This window comes from Nerophis lumbriciformis, linkage group LG19, assembly GCF_033978685.3.
Source record: "Nerophis lumbriciformis linkage group LG19, RoL_Nlum_v2.1, whole genome shotgun sequence".
Classification (NCBI taxonomy): Eukaryota; Metazoa; Chordata; class Actinopteri; order Syngnathiformes; family Syngnathidae; genus Nerophis; species Nerophis lumbriciformis.
In genome coordinates, this window is record NC_084566.2 from 21,692,686 (window position 1) to 21,710,812 (window position 18,127).

The 18,127-nt window shown below is 39.0% G+C and overlaps 1 protein-coding gene across 7 annotated transcripts in view; it reads left to right on the forward strand.

The window, feature by feature from the left end:
• The window catches only part of LOC133618712 (adhesion G protein-coupled receptor L2-like), a 230,169-nt gene that overhangs the window by 179,588 nt on the left and 32,454 nt on the right, over nucleotides 1–18,127 (forward strand). For all 7 annotated transcript variants that reach the window (XM_061979315.2, XM_061979318.2, XM_061979317.2 and 4 more), the window contains 6 exons: nucleotides 858–1,041; nucleotides 6,670–6,792; nucleotides 8,596–8,801; nucleotides 9,216–9,389; nucleotides 14,280–14,489; nucleotides 16,801–17,021. In XM_061979315.2, coding sequence (XP_061835299.1) covers nucleotides 858–1,041; nucleotides 6,670–6,792; nucleotides 8,596–8,801; nucleotides 9,216–9,389; nucleotides 14,280–14,489; nucleotides 16,801–17,021 — 1,118 coding nt within the window. The remainder of the gene's footprint in view (nucleotides 1–857; nucleotides 1,042–6,669; nucleotides 6,793–8,595; nucleotides 8,802–9,215; nucleotides 9,390–14,279; nucleotides 14,490–16,800; nucleotides 17,022–18,127) is intronic.

The window sequence follows — 18,127 nt, forward strand, 5'->3', positions numbered from 1 at the left end:
ACTATAATACTAGAATAATACAATTCCAATTCCAAAACCAAACAACCCAGCAACATTCAGAATAGCAATCAACAGAGCAATTGAGAAGACACACAAACATGACACAAAACAATCCAAAAGTAGTCAAACAAAAATTAATAATATCAACAACAGTATCAATATTCATAAGAATTCCAACATAGCAGTGATTAGAAATACCTCATTTACATTATCATCACAGCCATTTATAAAAAATAAATTAAAAACATTTAAAAAATGAACAATAGTGTCACAGTGGCTTACACTTGCATCACATCTCATAAGTTTGACAACACACTGTGTCCAATATTTTCCACAAAGATAAAATAAGTCATATTTTAGGTTCATTTAATAGTTAAAACAAATTTAAATAATGGATCCCATATTCCAATACATGACTCATAATTATCTAAACTAAATGAATGGATGTTTTGTAAAATGTTCAACATTTTGTATGCAGCGGTTCAGGAATATAACAACTGCACCTCATTTTTTTCACATGACTGTACCTGCTCACAACAGCGGAAACACATTGTTATTTTGTTATTCAGCTCTTAAGTATTTCACAAACTAATTAGAAAATTAAAAAGCATCTTTTTACTTTCCCGACAGTCCTGCATACGATTATTTCAGTTACTGGACTCCCCTTAACCCTCTTCATTGCTTCAGTTGCAGTGTTGTCGATACATCCATTTCAGCTGTCACTGTAGGCAATGCATGCCCTTTTTATCATTCAACAAATTCCCCCCAACCCTCCGTGCCTTTCTGCGTTATTAAATCCTGGAGTTACGATGCCGGGAATGTGCGGTCTGACATTTCACTTGTCTCCATGGATACAGGCGATTGTGGACACCGTTGACAACCTCCTGAGGCCGGAAGCTCTGAAGTCCTGGAAAGACATGAATTCCACGGAACAAACGCACGCCGCCACAATGTTACTGGATACCCTGGAGGAAGGGGCGTTTGTCCTTGCCGAGAACCTGATCGAGCCGGCCATCGTCAAAGTGCCCACCGAGAACATCAGTAAGTGGTGCAGCAATCAGCCTTAAACACCTGTCACTCACTGCCTGCTATTGCTGCCGATGGCTCCTTACTGGCTGACGGCCATACCGAAATTAATGGAAGTTTTTGCCGCTTTAAGACCAGAAAATCACCTCCATGGGCACTTTTTCTTTTTATAAAGGTCCTGTAGTATATTATTTTTCAATTTGGAATACGTTTCGGAGGTCCCACAATAGTGTGTCGGAAGTGTGTCAGTCGAAATCCCGCCTTGATGCTGAAATTTGACAGTTTAAATAAGTGCTTGGAAGAGTTTTTTGTAAGCCATATTTTTGCTCCCTTTCAAAACGACTAGTTTTGAGAGGCGGAGTTGTTAGATGCAAATTAACCTCTCCTCACTTCGCCCCCACCGGTCACTTTTTTTTTTTGTGCAATTTTGAGTTTTCTTACTTTTAATGCTCATTTTGGACATTGTTGACTGGCACCAATCATCAGTTATGAGTGACCTTGACCACTACACAACATCCTAGATAATATAGCGAGATCAACAGGCTCCCCGTGTTTTATTGTCGGCGCGATAAGGAGACAATGTTGGCAGAAGAGAGAATGGAATCAGAAGCCAGGCTGCAGGTCTGTAACATACACTAAGGTTTAAACTTCTACTGAGTATTTATCTCTCCAATGCAAAATTCTGAACGTATACATATTATATATTGACAATATGTATATTGACAATAAAATGCGTTTCTTTTCTATATCACTTTAATTCTTTCACTGCTGCTGCTTTGAACACTTGTAAGCAATGGATGGCTATACAGTATCACGAAAGTCATACTGGATTATATTACTAACTGGTTAATTCAAACACAGTAGGCACTGATCCAATTAAAAGTCGTTTTTGGAAAATTCATTTTTTATTTTGCCTCAAGACATTGATGCTATTGTCTTACATTAGAAGGATAAGCTAGCTACCCAACAACTTGAGCTAACATTGCTAATCTATAATTCACGCATTTCTAACCTCCTTCATTGCCATAAATAGTAGTCACCAAGCTCGCCATTTAAAGTATTTTATTTAGAAAAATCTATCTTTTTGTGAAGGTCTTTGGATAAAACAGGGCTAATCTTTGCACACACATTTGAAACGACTTCTACAGTTAAAGGCACATTGCCAAAAATCGTAAAAGCTAAAAGTAAGGCACTTTTTGCTTCAGATGAGGCTGAAAGTTAGTGTAGTGAGTTGTGCTAGTTAAAGCAAACAAACAGAGCATTTTCCTTCATTGGGTTTCATTGTCGACATGATGTTATAGCACAGCCGGTTTTATATACATTTAAATTGGTTTGCGCAAGGATGTTTGGGTACATTTCTACCATATATGGATAATCCGCTGTCGTTGCACTTGAACACAATTCCAAACGAACCATTTGGAGGAAGTAGGAAGGAAGGCAAGATTATTTTATAAATATCTCTGCAATACTTCCACAATTTGATTTCAAATGTTCAGGACTTATGCAAATCCTAAATACACATAAGCAGGTACCAATGGGTAAAAAAAAAGTTGGTTTTGCATAATAGGGCCCCTGTAGTGCTAATAATCTGCATTTGTTGACAAAGTGCACTTTTTTCACTATGTATACAGTATATAAACTGTAGTTATGTGCTTGTCCAACGTATCACACACAACAACGTAACATTAAGAGGTGTAAACGAAGGACACCAGCATAGCTATGTGAGCTACAATGCTAACAGTAGCAGCGTCATGCTAAGTTAGCCTAGAAAAACACATTAAACAAACTTCATTGTTTCCAACAGGACTGCAATCTATTTGTGGTGGTGGGTTGGAGGTGGGTCTAATTTGCATAAATGGCCATGACGCATGTGCATGTAATTTTACATTGACATTGTGGCATCCAAAAAGTAAGCAAAAAACATGGAAAAAGCAAAACAAATATGCTTAGAAATACAAATACATATAATAAATATTCTGTCAGTAAGTCTTTTAGATGGGGGAAGGGAGTGATGCATCGGATCGTTGGAAAGAGCGATACTTGCCTCATGTTAGAGTCTCCATTGGTGTCTCCGGGAAAAGTTGCTATATATCTCACTAGTCTTTTTCTATTGTTATTTTTGAACAGAATTTAGAGGTGTCTGAATACTTTCTGTTTTCTTTTTATCTGGCAGACCAGGTGTGCGTGAGGTGTATTAAGAAGCAGAGTTACAATGTTTCCTGCTGTGCATAGCTAGCTACATTCACAGAGAGTCCCTTCATAAGATGTTTATGAGTGAGGTTAAAATAGGTAACGGCAAATCTATTCGTATATAATTCGTACACATATATTCGTAACCTACTCAGTGGCGTAATGGTTAGAGTGTCCGCCCTGAGATCGGTAGGTTGTGAGTTCAAACCCCGGCCGAGTCATACCTAAGACTATAAAAATGGGACCCATTACCTCTCTGCTTGGCACTCAGCATCAAGAGTTGGAATTGGGGGTTAAATCACCAAAATGATTCCCGGGCGCGGCCACCGCTGCTGCCCACTGCTCCCCTCACCTCCCAGGGGGTGGAGAAGGGGATGGGTCAAATGCAGAGGACAAATTTCACCACACCTAGTGTGTGTGTGTGTGTGACAATGATTGGTACTTTAACTTTAACTTAACTTAATATGAATAGATTTGAAAAGACTGAACTTACAGCTCCCACATCCAAAGCTGACCGATGGATTGTTGTTGCAGACATGCAGGATGTATTTTAAGATGTGTAGCAAAACCCGTTTCTTTCTTTTTTTTGTTCTTGGGTGGTGGGTGTGTATAATGGGCGACCTCATTCAGCTCAGGGCAGGTCAGATGCGGTTTCATTTATTGGTCATGATAAGAACTTGGAAATTTGGGGAATAGGAATAGGTATTGTTTAGTTTACTTTTACAGCACCGTATTTTCCGGACTACAAGGCGCACTTAAAATCCTTTTTTTCCCCTCAAAACTCGACAGTGCGCCTTATAACCCGGTGCGCCTAATGTAAGGAATAATTTTGGTTGAGCATACCCACTTCGAAGCTATTTTATTTGGTACATGGTTTAATGATAAGTGTGACCAGTAGATGGCAGTCAAACATAAGAGATACGTGTAGACTGCACTATGATGGATCTCAAGTAAACAACACCAACATTTTAAATGTTCCATTGAAAATATAGAATATTACACACGGCGATCAAAAATCTATCAAAAGCTATGAAGCCGCACCGCTTTATTACCGCCGAGTATTATTATGGTGTGTGTATAAGGTAAGACATATTATCTGGCATTTTGTTTCGCAATATTATGCAAAAGCAACTTTTCTTACCTTCTGGTACCTGCTGATGTGTATTTGGGATCTGCATAAGTCCTGAAAAATTCTGCGCGTCCGATCAAAAGATCAAAAATAGACCATTCATCGGCAGTGCGCCTCATAATCCGGTGCGCCCTATGGTCCGGAAAATACGGTATATCAACAATAGTACCAAATCGATACTTCTAAAACGGTGCCCAAACCGGTACTAAAAAATAGACAACATAAAAAGAGGAACCTAGTTTTGCTACACATCCCTGGTTGGTAATGCCTCTTCTCTCAAAAGTGGTGCAAACAAGGGAGAAATATGATGTTTTATGTGCTCATAAACTGTCTTTCAGGATACATTACCCTTAGAGCGTTGTTAAAAAGTACATTGTGTTCAATAGGGGATCTTTAAGCTCGCTCAGGTAAGTCAGCATTGTGCAGTCAACCATCGCACTCCTGCTCGCCCTTCTTTCGCTTTCTACCTCATTGATTTTGAACCCCGCCAAGTCGCCTCATTGAGCGTGTGCTGCAAGATGAACTCCAAGCGACTCGCAGACCTGAAACAAAGACGCCATTTCAGCCACATTGTTCCATTCACACGGCACCCTCTGTTCCTCCTATCCCTCGTCCAGCCAGTTCTCATAACTGGTAGTTAGCCAAGCCGATCGGCCGCTTTGTCCCCTGCCAGAGGACTGATTAATGCTTTTTGTAAGGAGCTGTTATTCTGCAGTCGACATGAATTGAGGGTAATGCAGCTAAATGAAAGAGGGCAAACATGCGAACCTTGTGCTTTCGCTTGGCTTGTCTCCATTGGTTGAAACAGGTGCAGTAGTACCTCATTTTAGAAACTTAACTGGTTGTATCTCAAATCAACGTCTCCCATTGGAAATGACTTGAAATCAATTTAATTGGTGTCTGGTCCCCCAGAACACCACAATTTTAACATGTAACATGTCTTTAAAAAAAAACGCTAAGATAACAAATATGAAATGAAAAGCAATACAATAAAATGTAGTACAAACAACTACAGTAGTTTAATGAAGTAATGTAAAAATAATGTACAGCGGAGTGGACTTCTACGGTATCTTTGTCACCATCAGCAGGTTCTCCATATTTTCATGGATAAATGTTTGACATTTCAACATGGGTGTTGTCAACTCATTCTGCTTCAGTATGGTGCAGACTAGCTGGGATATGTTTGTCATCTTTTTGATTTTTTCTTTACTTCAATGAATACCATCCACATCTTCTTCTCAGCACTGTCCTTCACACTCAATTTCGTTTTACCAATGGTTGGAAAAACAAAGTTATGTCCATCTGTAGCTATAACCTAATGCTAGCAAATAAGACCAGATGTTTTGGTTAAATCTTACAGGGTTTACTTTAATGGTTGTTTGCAACTAAAAGCGTAACAATTACCCGAGACACAGTTCTTATCTCAAAACAATATTGGGCGAATTTAAGTTAGGATTTTTGTGGAGCAGATTTTGGCGAGAAATGTCAAAAACAAACTCATGTGCTAAAGTTAGCTGTGGAAGCCACATTGTTACACACCAACGTCTCTACTTTGCCGCCCTAAATCTTGGGGATAAAATCCATCTGCCTACACCTCCCACAAGCCTGGTCAGGATTTAAATGCTGCAAACTGTACCATCGTGAGCTGAACTGAACTAAAACAAGCCTTTTAATAGCTGACCCCTCTTAATGGGCTGAAAAGTAGTGAGAGAATTATGCTACTGTCCAATTAGCAGGTCAGAATGTTCTCAAACAACACAAGTAGACTTTGGGGTGCGAAAAATCTTGAAGTAAAAAATTGAGACAGACGGGGAAGACAAAAACGGAGGGCAATCTCTCATCTCTGTCTGTCAGGAGCCATCAATCTACGGAAGCGAGGCCATTTTCTGGTTTGAGCGAGCCAGTGAGAGCGTCCGCCGTCCTCATGCACCCCTACCCCCCTCTGTAATTTCCCACATCAAAGGGAGCACCCCCCAGCAGCTGGCAGAATTTGGAGGATTTTCAGAGATTTGCTCATGGAGCAGCGAAGTTGTCTGAAGCCACGAGGGGAAGTTGAAGTAAAAGGCTCAATGATATTTTTGATCTTATGAATATTTGACATTCATGCGGCGGGACGCTGTACAGCTGGCCCTTGTTATTTATTTTCTTGCTCTAACCCTCCGCCATTTACCTTGTAGGCTTTCAGTAAATGGCGCTCCATGAAGTCTTGTCAATTACATTGCATTATTTGCTACAATAAACCTAAACATGCACCTGACAGCTTGTTTGTGCTCTGTTAAACATTCTCTCTATTGCTAATGCACCTACCTCTCTTTTACTTTCAGTGCTGGATGTGTATGTGGTGAGCACAGACGGCCAGGTGCAAGACTTCAGGTTCCCTCAGACCAGCAGGGGTGGAGCCTCTCTTCAGCTCTCCTCCAACACGGTCAAAGTCAACAGTAAAAACGGTGAGAAGGCACAACTGCTACAGGTTGATTAACGCATCACTTTTCATGGTTGCTCGGCCCTTTAGTGCTACATTATAGTTTTTTTGTTTTTTTTAATCATTTAAATGAATGTTAACAGCTGAACAGATGTTTTTTAGGGAGCTACTTACACACAGAGCCTCCGGACTGGTACCGGTACTGGCAAAAAAATTTATTTCGATATTTTTCGATAATTTTCAAATAAAGGGGACCACAAAACATTTCATTGTTGGCTTTATTTGAACAGAAAATCTTGTGATATATTAAACATATGTTTCTTATTGCAATTAAAGAACAATTGTGTCATTAAATAAGATAGTGAACATACTGGACAACTTATCTTTTAGTAGTAAGCAAACGGGTTACAAAGGCTCCTAATTTGGCTGATGACGTATGCAGTAACATGTTGTCATTTCCCATGTTATTATTTTGTCAAAATTATGAGGGACAAGCGGTAGAAAATAATCTACTTGTTAATTTACTGTTAATATCTGCTTACATTCTGTTTTAACATATTCTCTCTACATTTCTTTTGAAATGTAATAATTAAGGACTTATTCTAGTGTTGTTTGGATACTTTACAAAAGTTTTAGGTGCTACAACAAATTTGGGTATCAATCCGATACCACGGAGTTACAGGGTCATAAATTGGTCATAATTAAAGTCTAAGTGTAAAGTTTTAGCCTAATAGACTATCTAAAGGACAAAATAGTCCTCAGGTAGTTAAGAGTGTATAAAAACATTTTGGATTCAAAAATGTGTTTCCACTTTTTTGTTAAAATATTTTAACCAACTAAATAAAAGGAGCAAACATGTCATTTTTTTATTTATATTTCAACCCTTTGACCACTTGGCCAAAGGCCTAATCTTTGCCCGAGTACCCTAGCCCATTAACTTTTACTGTGTGGATGATAACTCATTTTAAGCAACTTTTTCATTACAAGAAAACACTTACATAATTAAATCAAATGGTAATTCAAAGAGATACCAAACCCCCAGGAGATGCACTATAAATAATATATAAATAATTATGTATTATTATGATTCATATTACCCACTGATTATATTTATTATATATTATATTTGATTCAGCTAATTTGTACTTTACACTCTGGAGAAAAGAAAACCTATACAGATTCTTAATCATATTTAAGTGAATAATAGCAGGCTGTATGATTATTTAAATCTGTATTCAGGTCACTTTATATTGAAATGTTAATATGTTTTTCTTAAACCACAAAAAACAGCTTTTTTTTTCAAAACAAAACCAATTTTTTAAGATTCTCAGACAAATAATACATACTAAAAGTAAAAAAAAAAAGATATTATGCATATGAATTAATTATTTCAATTAAACAGTTTTAATATTTATATATATTGTATTTGGTATATTATAAAATTTTACATTTGATATATGTTCAGTGTCCTTGAGTATGTATAAAAAGATTTTAAAAAATGTTATGTTTTACATTTGCAGCTTCACTCCATCGCATATTTTTGTATCTTTGACCTAAATTATGCATTTTAAACATGCGTATCTTTTTTTATATATTATTTGACTGGACAGTTCTCAATTACCATTTTGTTTCTATGTTTTATTATCCAGTAAGACAAGAAAACTCAGCACACAAGTTTTTTTTTTTTTGCGAGAAGTATCACCCCTATTAACTATTCATAACAAAACTATTCCCAGAAGTGAAATGTCCATTTTCACTGCCAGGATGATTTGTTCTCTGCTTTTGTGCTCTCCTTCCCTGAAGATTTTCTGTCTGTGGGTTGTTGCAGGTGTGGCCAAGCTGGTTTTTGTGCTGTACAAACATCTGGGTCAGTTCCTGAGCACGGAGAACGCCACGCTGCGGGGACTTGGAGACACGGACAAACGTAACCTTTCGCTCACGGTCAACTCCCACATCCTCTCAGCCTCCATTACCAAGGAGTCCAGCCGTGTGTTTGTGGCCGACCCGGTGATCTTCACGCTGGAGCACCTGGATGTAAGCCCACCACTCCCCCTCTAGACCACACGGAGACATTGGGCTTTTAAATACCGTAGCGGCTGCAGCTCGGATTTTGATTGCCAGACGCAAAAGAATAGTTGTGCTTTTTGTGCGGCGCGAGTAGCAATTAGCTGAGATCAGAGAAGCAGAATTGGGGGAGCAAGTTGACTTCCTGCTGGTGTGTTACCGTGGTAACCCTTGTCACGTCTCCTCCTCATTTCATCTCTCTTTAGCTCGCTGATTTGGATCACTTTCATCTGTTTCCTTCAACTAATTCAATACACTTAAAGAATATAAATTAACACTTACTTGTACAACATCTACACACACACACACACATTGGAAGATGTAAGGTGCGGCCATGCATACTGCAGCGAGGGCTCATGTATGATTAATTGTTTGCTTTTGCAGAAGGAGCACTACTACAATCCCAACTGTTCCTTTTGGAACTACTCGGAGCGAAGCATGATGGGATACTGGTCCACTCAGGGCTGCAAGCTGCTGGATACCAACAAGAGCCACACCACATGCTCCTGCAATCACTTGACCAACTTCGCCATCCTCATGGCACATCGAGGAAATGTGGTAAGCTCGCTCCTCTTGCTCTCGTAAAGGTGTGTTCACACTTGTCATGTTCACTTCTGCTCAAAGGAACGTTGGTGCATTTGCTCTGCAATTAGAATTTGTTTGGTCATGTGTGAACGGCATCATTACCAAACAAGCAGACCGAGACCACTTATGAGACGGGGCTCGGTCCGCTTGCTATTGAATTTGGGCGCAGTTCAATTCACCTCAGTTTAAGTGTTAACGCTACACGGACCGGTGTTAAAATGACAGCTAAAAAGCACGCGGACATGACAATAATGGAAGAACAATCTGTTTCTCGGCTCTGCTCTCTCCCTCGGTGTCTGTGTGTAACAAGGACGCTCTTTGAAAGTACTTTCACAAGCTTTTTGTGACATTCTAGTTGGGAGTAGATAATGAAAATAACCTGCAAATGTAACCCAGCAAATGACTGATTTTTGTCCACGATGATATATATAGCAGGATATAAAATAGTGTACATTTTAAACTGAGTAGCAGTAGTAGAGTATATTGTTTGGAATATTTTATTTATGTCACATAATGTGTCCCATACAGTACATTTTGAAAGCTTTTTGTGAAATTTAAGATGGTAAATATAGCAGAATATAAAGTAACTTATATATTAAACCCAGCAGACTGCATTTTCCTTTGAATTTATTTGAGTTACATTACATAATATGTCCAGAAAGCTCTTCAAAAGTATATTTTAGACGCTTTTTGATAAGTCCATTATGGGATATTTAGCAGAATATAAAATACTCTACATTTTAAATGAAGTAGACAACATTTTGGTTTGGAATATTTGTTTAGGTTACATAATGTGTCCCAAACGCTTTTTAAAAGTACATTTTTGAAGCTTTTCGTGAAATCAGTCAATTCAGCTCGTAAATTCAGCGTGATATAGAATCAACCCAACATATTCAACCGAACAGAAGGCATTTTGGTTTGGAATATACAGTACAGGTCAAAAGTTTGGACACACCCTCTCCTCATTCAATGTGTTTTCTTTATTTTCATGACTATTTACATTATAGATTGTCACTGAAGGCATCAAAACTATGAATGAACACACGTGGAGTTATGTACTTAACAAAAAAATGTGAAATAACTGAAAACATGTTTTATATTCTAGCTGATTCCTGCTTTGCACACTCTTGGCATTCTCTCGATGAGCTAACTCCTTCAAGACTGCTGGAAAACCATTTCAGGTGACTACCTCATGAAGCTCATCGAGAAAATGCCAGAGTGTGCAAAGCAGTAATCGGAGCAAAGGGTGGCTATTTTGAAGAAACTACAATATAAAACATGTTTTCAGTTATTTCACCTTTTTTTGTTAAGTACATAACTCCACATGTGTTCATTCATAGTGTTAATGCCTTCAGTGACAATCTACAATAAATAGTAAATAGTCATGAAAATAAAGAAAATAAAGAAAACGCATTGAATGAGGTGTGTCCAAACTTTTGGCCTTTACTGTATTAATTATATCACATAATTTCTCAAAAATTGTGGCGAAGTTGGGAGAGTGGCCGTGCTAGCAATCTGAGGGTTACTGGTTCAATCCCCACCTTCTACCATCTTAGTCACGTCCGTTGTGTCCTTGAGCAAGACACTTCACCCCTGCTCCTGATGGGCATGGTTAGCGCCGTGCATGGCAGCTCCCGCCATCAGTGTGTGAATGTGTGTGTGTAATTGGGTGAATGTGGAAATAGTGTCAAAGCGCTTTGAGTTCCTTAGAAAGGTAGAAAAGCGCTATACAAGTACAACCCATTTACCATTTACCATTTTAGGAACTCTTTGTGAAATCTTAGCTCATCAAACAGCATTGAGATTTGGAACCCACAAACCGGAAATGGACAAGTAGTGGAAAATGGATGGATGAATATTTGTGTTATGTAAATGTCACAAAAGCTATCCAATCAGGTCCTCATTTTATGTTAATGCTCTTCTCTGTGCAATTTTTGGTCCCATTAAAAAAATACCCTTGTCAACCCTAACAAACTATATCGAAGTGTGTGTACAGCATCTTTTTTTGAGATTTTTCGTCCTGACCAAACTATTGAACCCTCACACACATAGCATGTCAGCAAGGATAATAAGATAAAAAATATATACATCTCATCTGTTAATAATTGTCATTATATAATAATGGGTCATTAATTAATTATAATTCAAATGTAATTTGTACCTTTATCTAATATAAAATTACAATTATTTATTAAATTATCTATTAATTACAGACATTGACGGGTGAGATTGACAAAATGAATTAATGAAGCACTGACAAAGGCCAAAATAAACAAACATAAATACACAAATAATTATTTGAATGTGTCAATGGTTAATTAAATCAATAAATAAATCATGAAATTATTAATTGAATGACTGCATAACATATTTCTATTGTAATTTAAATAAATTAATGACACAATCAACGCATTTTAATAATGATTCAAATTATAACAATCATTCAAATTAGAATTCAATTTAGTTAAATTTTAATCAATAATGTCACATTTAAGAAATTATTTAAAGACTTATTTATTCATTCAATGTTGGCCCTCCATAGATATGAAATGGTGGATCAGGCTAGGGGAGTACGATTATCAGACCTACTGCAATTACATATTTTACTGTGGTCACTGTCTAATGTTTCATGTCCCTGAGAATTACGATACGACTGCAGCTCAAACTTCTTGATGTGGTCTGCCAAAACATTTGGTCACAAAATTGCAATTACAATTCAATGACCTGACAAATGGCACATGTAGCAAGAGCCCAGGCCGTAATAAATATGGGGGATCAGTTTGTGGTTGATTTAATAATACGTCCCCAACCCGTGAACTCTGTCCCCCGTCATCTGTCTTAACCTCAACCTTAACCACAACTTGAAACCAGAACCCCCTGAAGGCAAAGCTTAGCCTCCTGCCGACGGCCTGCGCAGCACCTCAGCTGCAGCTCTTGCCCTCAATAAAAGTGCAAATATCACAGGGGGATTTGGCTCACTTTGCAGACCACCGATGTAATATTTGCTGTGCTCCACTCGGCTATTTTCACATTTGCCTGCTGCCGTCTTCAAACATGCTCGCTTTTAAATCTTTGATCTCTCCTAGACCTCAGAAACCCGTTAACATCTCTCATCCTGCTACACAGATCAAACTAGAATGTAACCAAGTGGGGTTAGGCCTCCACCGTCATAGAATTCTATCATTGAGCGCCTGTTTACACCAGGGGTGCTTCTGTATGACCAGAGATACACAGGTCAGTTTATTGAATGAGCATTGGTAAAAATAATAATGTTTCTATTTGAAGGGAGGTGTTTATTTGTGGACAGGTAGCCATTCATTCATTGAGATTTGGCATCTACTTTTGTATAAACAAAGGGTGTCCAAACCTTTTCCAGCAAGACACATTTTGTACATTAAAGATGGGAAAACCAATCAAATGTATATCAAAATATGAAAATCTGTCTGAAAAAACACAATGAATTGACCTCCTGAAAACTAACGTCCTCTACAGTGTACATTTATTTTAGTTTTTTCTTCGGTCAGAGTTACAAATGAACAAAAATATAGCACTGTCATGCAAAACACAAACTGCAGAGGACGTTTGTTTTCAGGAGTTCAGACAGCATAGCATACAGTACAGGCCAAAGGTTTGGACACACTTTCTCATTCAATGCGTTTTCTTTATTCTCATGACTATTTACATTGTAGATTGTCACTGAAGGCATCAAAACTACGAATGAACAGATGTGGAGTTATGTACTTAACAAAAAAAGGTCAAATAACTGAAAACACGTATATTCTAGTTCCTTGAAAATAGCCACCCCTTGCTCTGATTACTGCTTTGCACACTCCTGGCATTCTCTCGATGAGCTCAAGCACGCCTGTGAATTGAAAAATATTTCAGTTGACTACCTCTTGAAGCTCATCCAGAAAATGCCAAGAGTGTGCAAAAAAGTAATCGGAGCAAAGGGTGGCTATTTTGAAGAAACTAGAATATAAAACATGTTTTTAGTTATTTCACCTTTTTTTGTTAAACATAACTCCACATGTGTTCATTCATACCGTAGTTTTGATGCCTTAAGTGACAAACTACAATGTCATAAAAAAAAGAAAACGCATTGAATGAGAAGCTGTGTCCAAACCTTTGGCCTGTACTGTATATCGATATACATTTGATGGGTTTTTTAGTGGCGGGGCTCTCCCTTAGAGATAGGGTGAGAAGCTCTGTCATTCGGGGGGAGCTCGAAGTAAAGCCGCTGCTCCTCCACATCAAGAGGAGCCAGATGAGGTGGTTCGGGCATCTGGTCAGGATGCCACCCGAACGCCTCCCTAGGAAGGTGTTTCGGGCACGTCCGACCGGTAGGAGGCCACGGGGAAGACCCAGGACACGCTGGGAAGACTATCTCTCCCGGCTGGCCTGGGAACGCCTCGGGATCCCCCGGGAGGAGCTGGACGAAGTGGCTGGGGAGAGGGAAGTCTGGGTTTCCCTGCTTAAGCTGCTGCCCCCGCGACCCGACCTCGGATAAGCGGAAGAAGATGGATGGATGGATGGGTTTTTAGCATCAAATGCTGGAAAAAGTTTAAACACCCTTTGTTTGTACAATATAATGTTAGGTCCAGGTAAATTCCATATCTCATTAAACTATTCTCTGGGTGTCCACAAATAAACACCTCCCCTCAAATGGACACATTATTTTCCCCAACTCTCAGTCAATGAACATGTGGTTGTACGCAAGCTATTGTACGACTAAAGGCCTCCTCTCAAATTGGCGCCTTCTTTAAATAGCCACTTTGCACTCTCTGCAGCAAAAGAAAGACTTGTTTTATTAGCGAATCTACTATATGACGAGAGGTCAAGGGCCCTCATCATGTCTGTCCACAGGGCAAAGGGAGCGTGCACGAGCTCCTCCTGACCGTCATCACCCGGATGGGCATCGCCGTGTCGCTGGTGTGCTTGGCCATCAGCCTCTACACCTTCTGCTTCTTCAGAGGTCTGCAAAACGACCGCAACACCATCCACAAAAACCTCTGCCTCAACCTCTTCATCGGCGAGCTGGTCTTCCTGGTGGGCATCAACATGACTGAACTCAAGGTACAGTCTTTGCTAATGAGTGTGATTAACCTTTAGGTTTTACTTGGGCGGTTTGAAGATAGAAGTGACATATTGGTGCAGCGCAGAGAGTAGTGAAAAGAGGGTCACTCTTTGTTCAAATGTGAGACCCAATGTTATGGGTTAAAAGCATGGTTAGATATATATAATAACTGGGGGTGTGCCGATACAATTTTTTTGTACTTCGGATATTATTCCAAACTGATATCAGCACAAATCAATCATACATTTATTATTTTGTAATGTGGAATGTTAGAAAAGGCTTGATCAAGGGAAATTATTCAAACAGAACAATGGTAGGTTTGCAGACACTAACCTAAATATAATGTAGCTGGAATGGACTTATGCTGTCTTTAAGTTAAAGTGGAGAAAAATATTTTTTGGGAAACACAATGTATTGTATGGTGTATATTATTCATTAGGTTAAGGTCATGACGGTTTAAGTTGACTGATGCGGACACTCTTGTAATTGGATACTTTCTAACATGCTTGGAGACTTTGTATCTGTAAGTAAACTCTAATTATTTCATACATGTTTATATTGACTCATATAATTTTATAGACTGCAGTATTGTTCAATTAAGGACACTTATTACGAGTGTCTAGCTCAGGGGTCCCCAAACTACAGCCCGCAGGCCAGATACCGCCCGCCAGCGTCCAAAATCCGGCCTGCGGTAAGTCCCAAGTTAAAAAAGAAAAGTAAAAAAAAAAAATGTGTGTGTGTCTATATATATATATATATATATATATATATATATATATACCGTATATATATATATCTATATATATATATATATATATATATATATATATATATATACAGTATATATTCTTTTTTCTTTTTTTGTATTATTATTTTTTTAAATCTGTCCTTTCTAATCCATTTTCTACCGCTTTTTACTCTCGGTGCTTCTTGCCGCTCAGGCAAATCATATTGTCTAAAAATGCATTTCCCCATCGATAACGTAACATCATCGCGCCCGCGTGGCAATTGCGCTCCGTTTCAGTCAATTAGTGCGCGAGGAATATACATATTCATACACACATATATATATATATATATATATATATACAGCCCGTGACTGCGTGGGTTCCCTCCGGGTACTCCGGCTTCCTCCCACTTCCAAAGACATGCACCTGGGGATAAGTTGACTGGCAACACTAAATTGGCCCTAGTGTGTGGATGTGAGTGTGAATGTTGTCTGTCTATCTGTGTTGGCCCTGCGATGAGGTGGCGACTTGTCCAGGGTGTACCCCGCCTTCCGCCGGATTGTAGCTGAGATAGGCTCCAGCGCCCCCCGCGACCCCAAAGGGAATAAGCGGTAGAAAATGGATGGATGGATGGATGGATATACAGCCCGGCCCCTGTCCAAATTGTTTTAACCCAATGTGGCCCCCGAGTCAAAAAGTTTGGGGACCCCTGGTCTTGCTCTTGTGCCTACCATGTATTACTTTTGTAAATTACTTCACTAAACTGCAAAATCCACCTTGTGTGCTTATTGGAGGACATTTTAACTGGCAGTATATCTTTGCACAAGTAAATGTGCTGCAGGACTTCTGGAGTTTATATCGGAGAGTTTAAATGCAAGCCAATATCATCCGATACTTGTGTTTTTGCTGATATTGAACACCACTAATTAAAACATAGCAGCCTTAGCATCGTATTAGAAGTGTTGAGGCAAAATGTTTATTTGTCTTGTTTCCTAATCCTCATTTATAATATTCTGGTGCAGGTCAGATTGAATTTCATTTCTAGAATATGCTGTGAGCCAGTAAAAAAGGAGCTGCGGGCTACAAATGGCTCACTCTTAATTTTTCTTCATTAGGATGTATGCGTTATTCACTAAAAAGTTAAGGAATAGTATGGTAAAAATGCCAAAAATGTATGTGTGTGTGTATGTATATATATATATTTTTTATATATATTTATGTTAGTGTTGTCAAATGGATTAATCATGATTAATCAAGTGTTATTACTCTTAATTTAAATTAATTTAAGAAAAACCCCAATACCTGGAAATGAATGCAATTTAATTGTCAGAATGTAATTTTATAAAATGTTTTACTTGAATGCACACCATTGATTTGCTCAAAACATGGTAAAGGAGCATGTCCAGTCAAAAAAAATTGTGTGATTAATTTGTGTGTATACATGATTTATGCAATAATTTATTATGATGTATCGCATGAGTTAACTCATAATTTTTGACAGCCCTGATTTATATACAGTATATCTTAGCATTGCACCTGTATTCAGATCTGCACCCAAAATAACAACATTAATCCTTATTAGCTGGTATGCTCCATCATTGCCGGAGTCCTCCATTTCTGCTTCCTGGCCGCCTTTGCCTGGATGTGTCTGGAAGGCGTGCAGCTGTACCTCATGCTGGTCGAGGTGTTTGAAAGCGAGTTCTCCCGCCGGAAGTACTACTACATTGTCGGCTATCTCTTCCCGGCGGCGGTGGTGGGCATCTCAGCGGCCGTGGACTACCGCAGCTACGGCACGCCACGAGCGTAAGTGCAAGAAGGGAGGATATTTATCTTCGTCCTCTGTGCTAATGATAGTAATATCACAAAGAGCAACCCACCTCTGCCCCTCTGGCACATTTACACCCTGTCACGGCTAAGAGCAAAGCCGCAACACTAATGAATGTTACTCTGCGAGCCACGCTGACCTGCTGGGCTATTTTATTCTTTGCATGGGGATAATTGCCGACCTTGTCAGTTTAAAGTTTATGCACTTTTCTTCTGCTCGTTTTCATCCCAAAAAACATACCGTGTTGTGCTGCAGACTCTAATTTCACAGATTTTTGCCAGTTCGTTTAAAAGTACACATTTGGAGCTGAAGTCTGAGGGCGATGCTGTCCTGAGGTCAAGTCGAGCTTTCTGTGGTCAGAGGAGCCTCGCTCGTTTCGCTGTGGCCGATTATCTTGCAGCTAATCAATGAGACCTTGTTTTGGCATTGAGCTGATGTAATGGATTGAAACAAATCCTCCCCTTTTTCCCCTGACCCAGGATGTCTTGCTCCATGCACACACAACAGATAAAGGCCACCTCTCAAATAGATGCCTTACTTTATTTAGGTAGACAAACTACTGGAGGTACTGTAATGTACAGTAGTGTTTCAATTCTTGCCAAATCTTCGAGGCCTCTGTTTTGTGGTTGTTTTTTTTAAACTCTGGTCTCTGCTGCAATCGAAGCTGTGTAGCAATTAATCACCACTATAAATAAACTATAAAATAAACACTACAATGACAAATTCCTCCAATAAATAAGGAAATACGGTCTTTGACCCATATCCCACCCCTTAACAAATATTAGTCTCTCAATTATTTGCTGTGTCCACACATAAATGCCCCCTCTTAAATAGCCATTTCCTTTTGTTTCCCAATTCTCAGTACACCAAACAAAATGTTGTCTTAAAGTTGGGCATCTGACTAGTTGACAGGATTCACCGTTATGTGGGCGGTATTATTTACGTGCCTCCACTTTGACTGCGTTTTCTCTCCGTAGGCCATGTTGTTGTTTTTAGTGCTTACATATGGAGTGTACTGGCAGATAATAAGTTAAAACTACATGCTACTTTGTATTAAAATGGCAACAGCAGAGGATGCATGTGC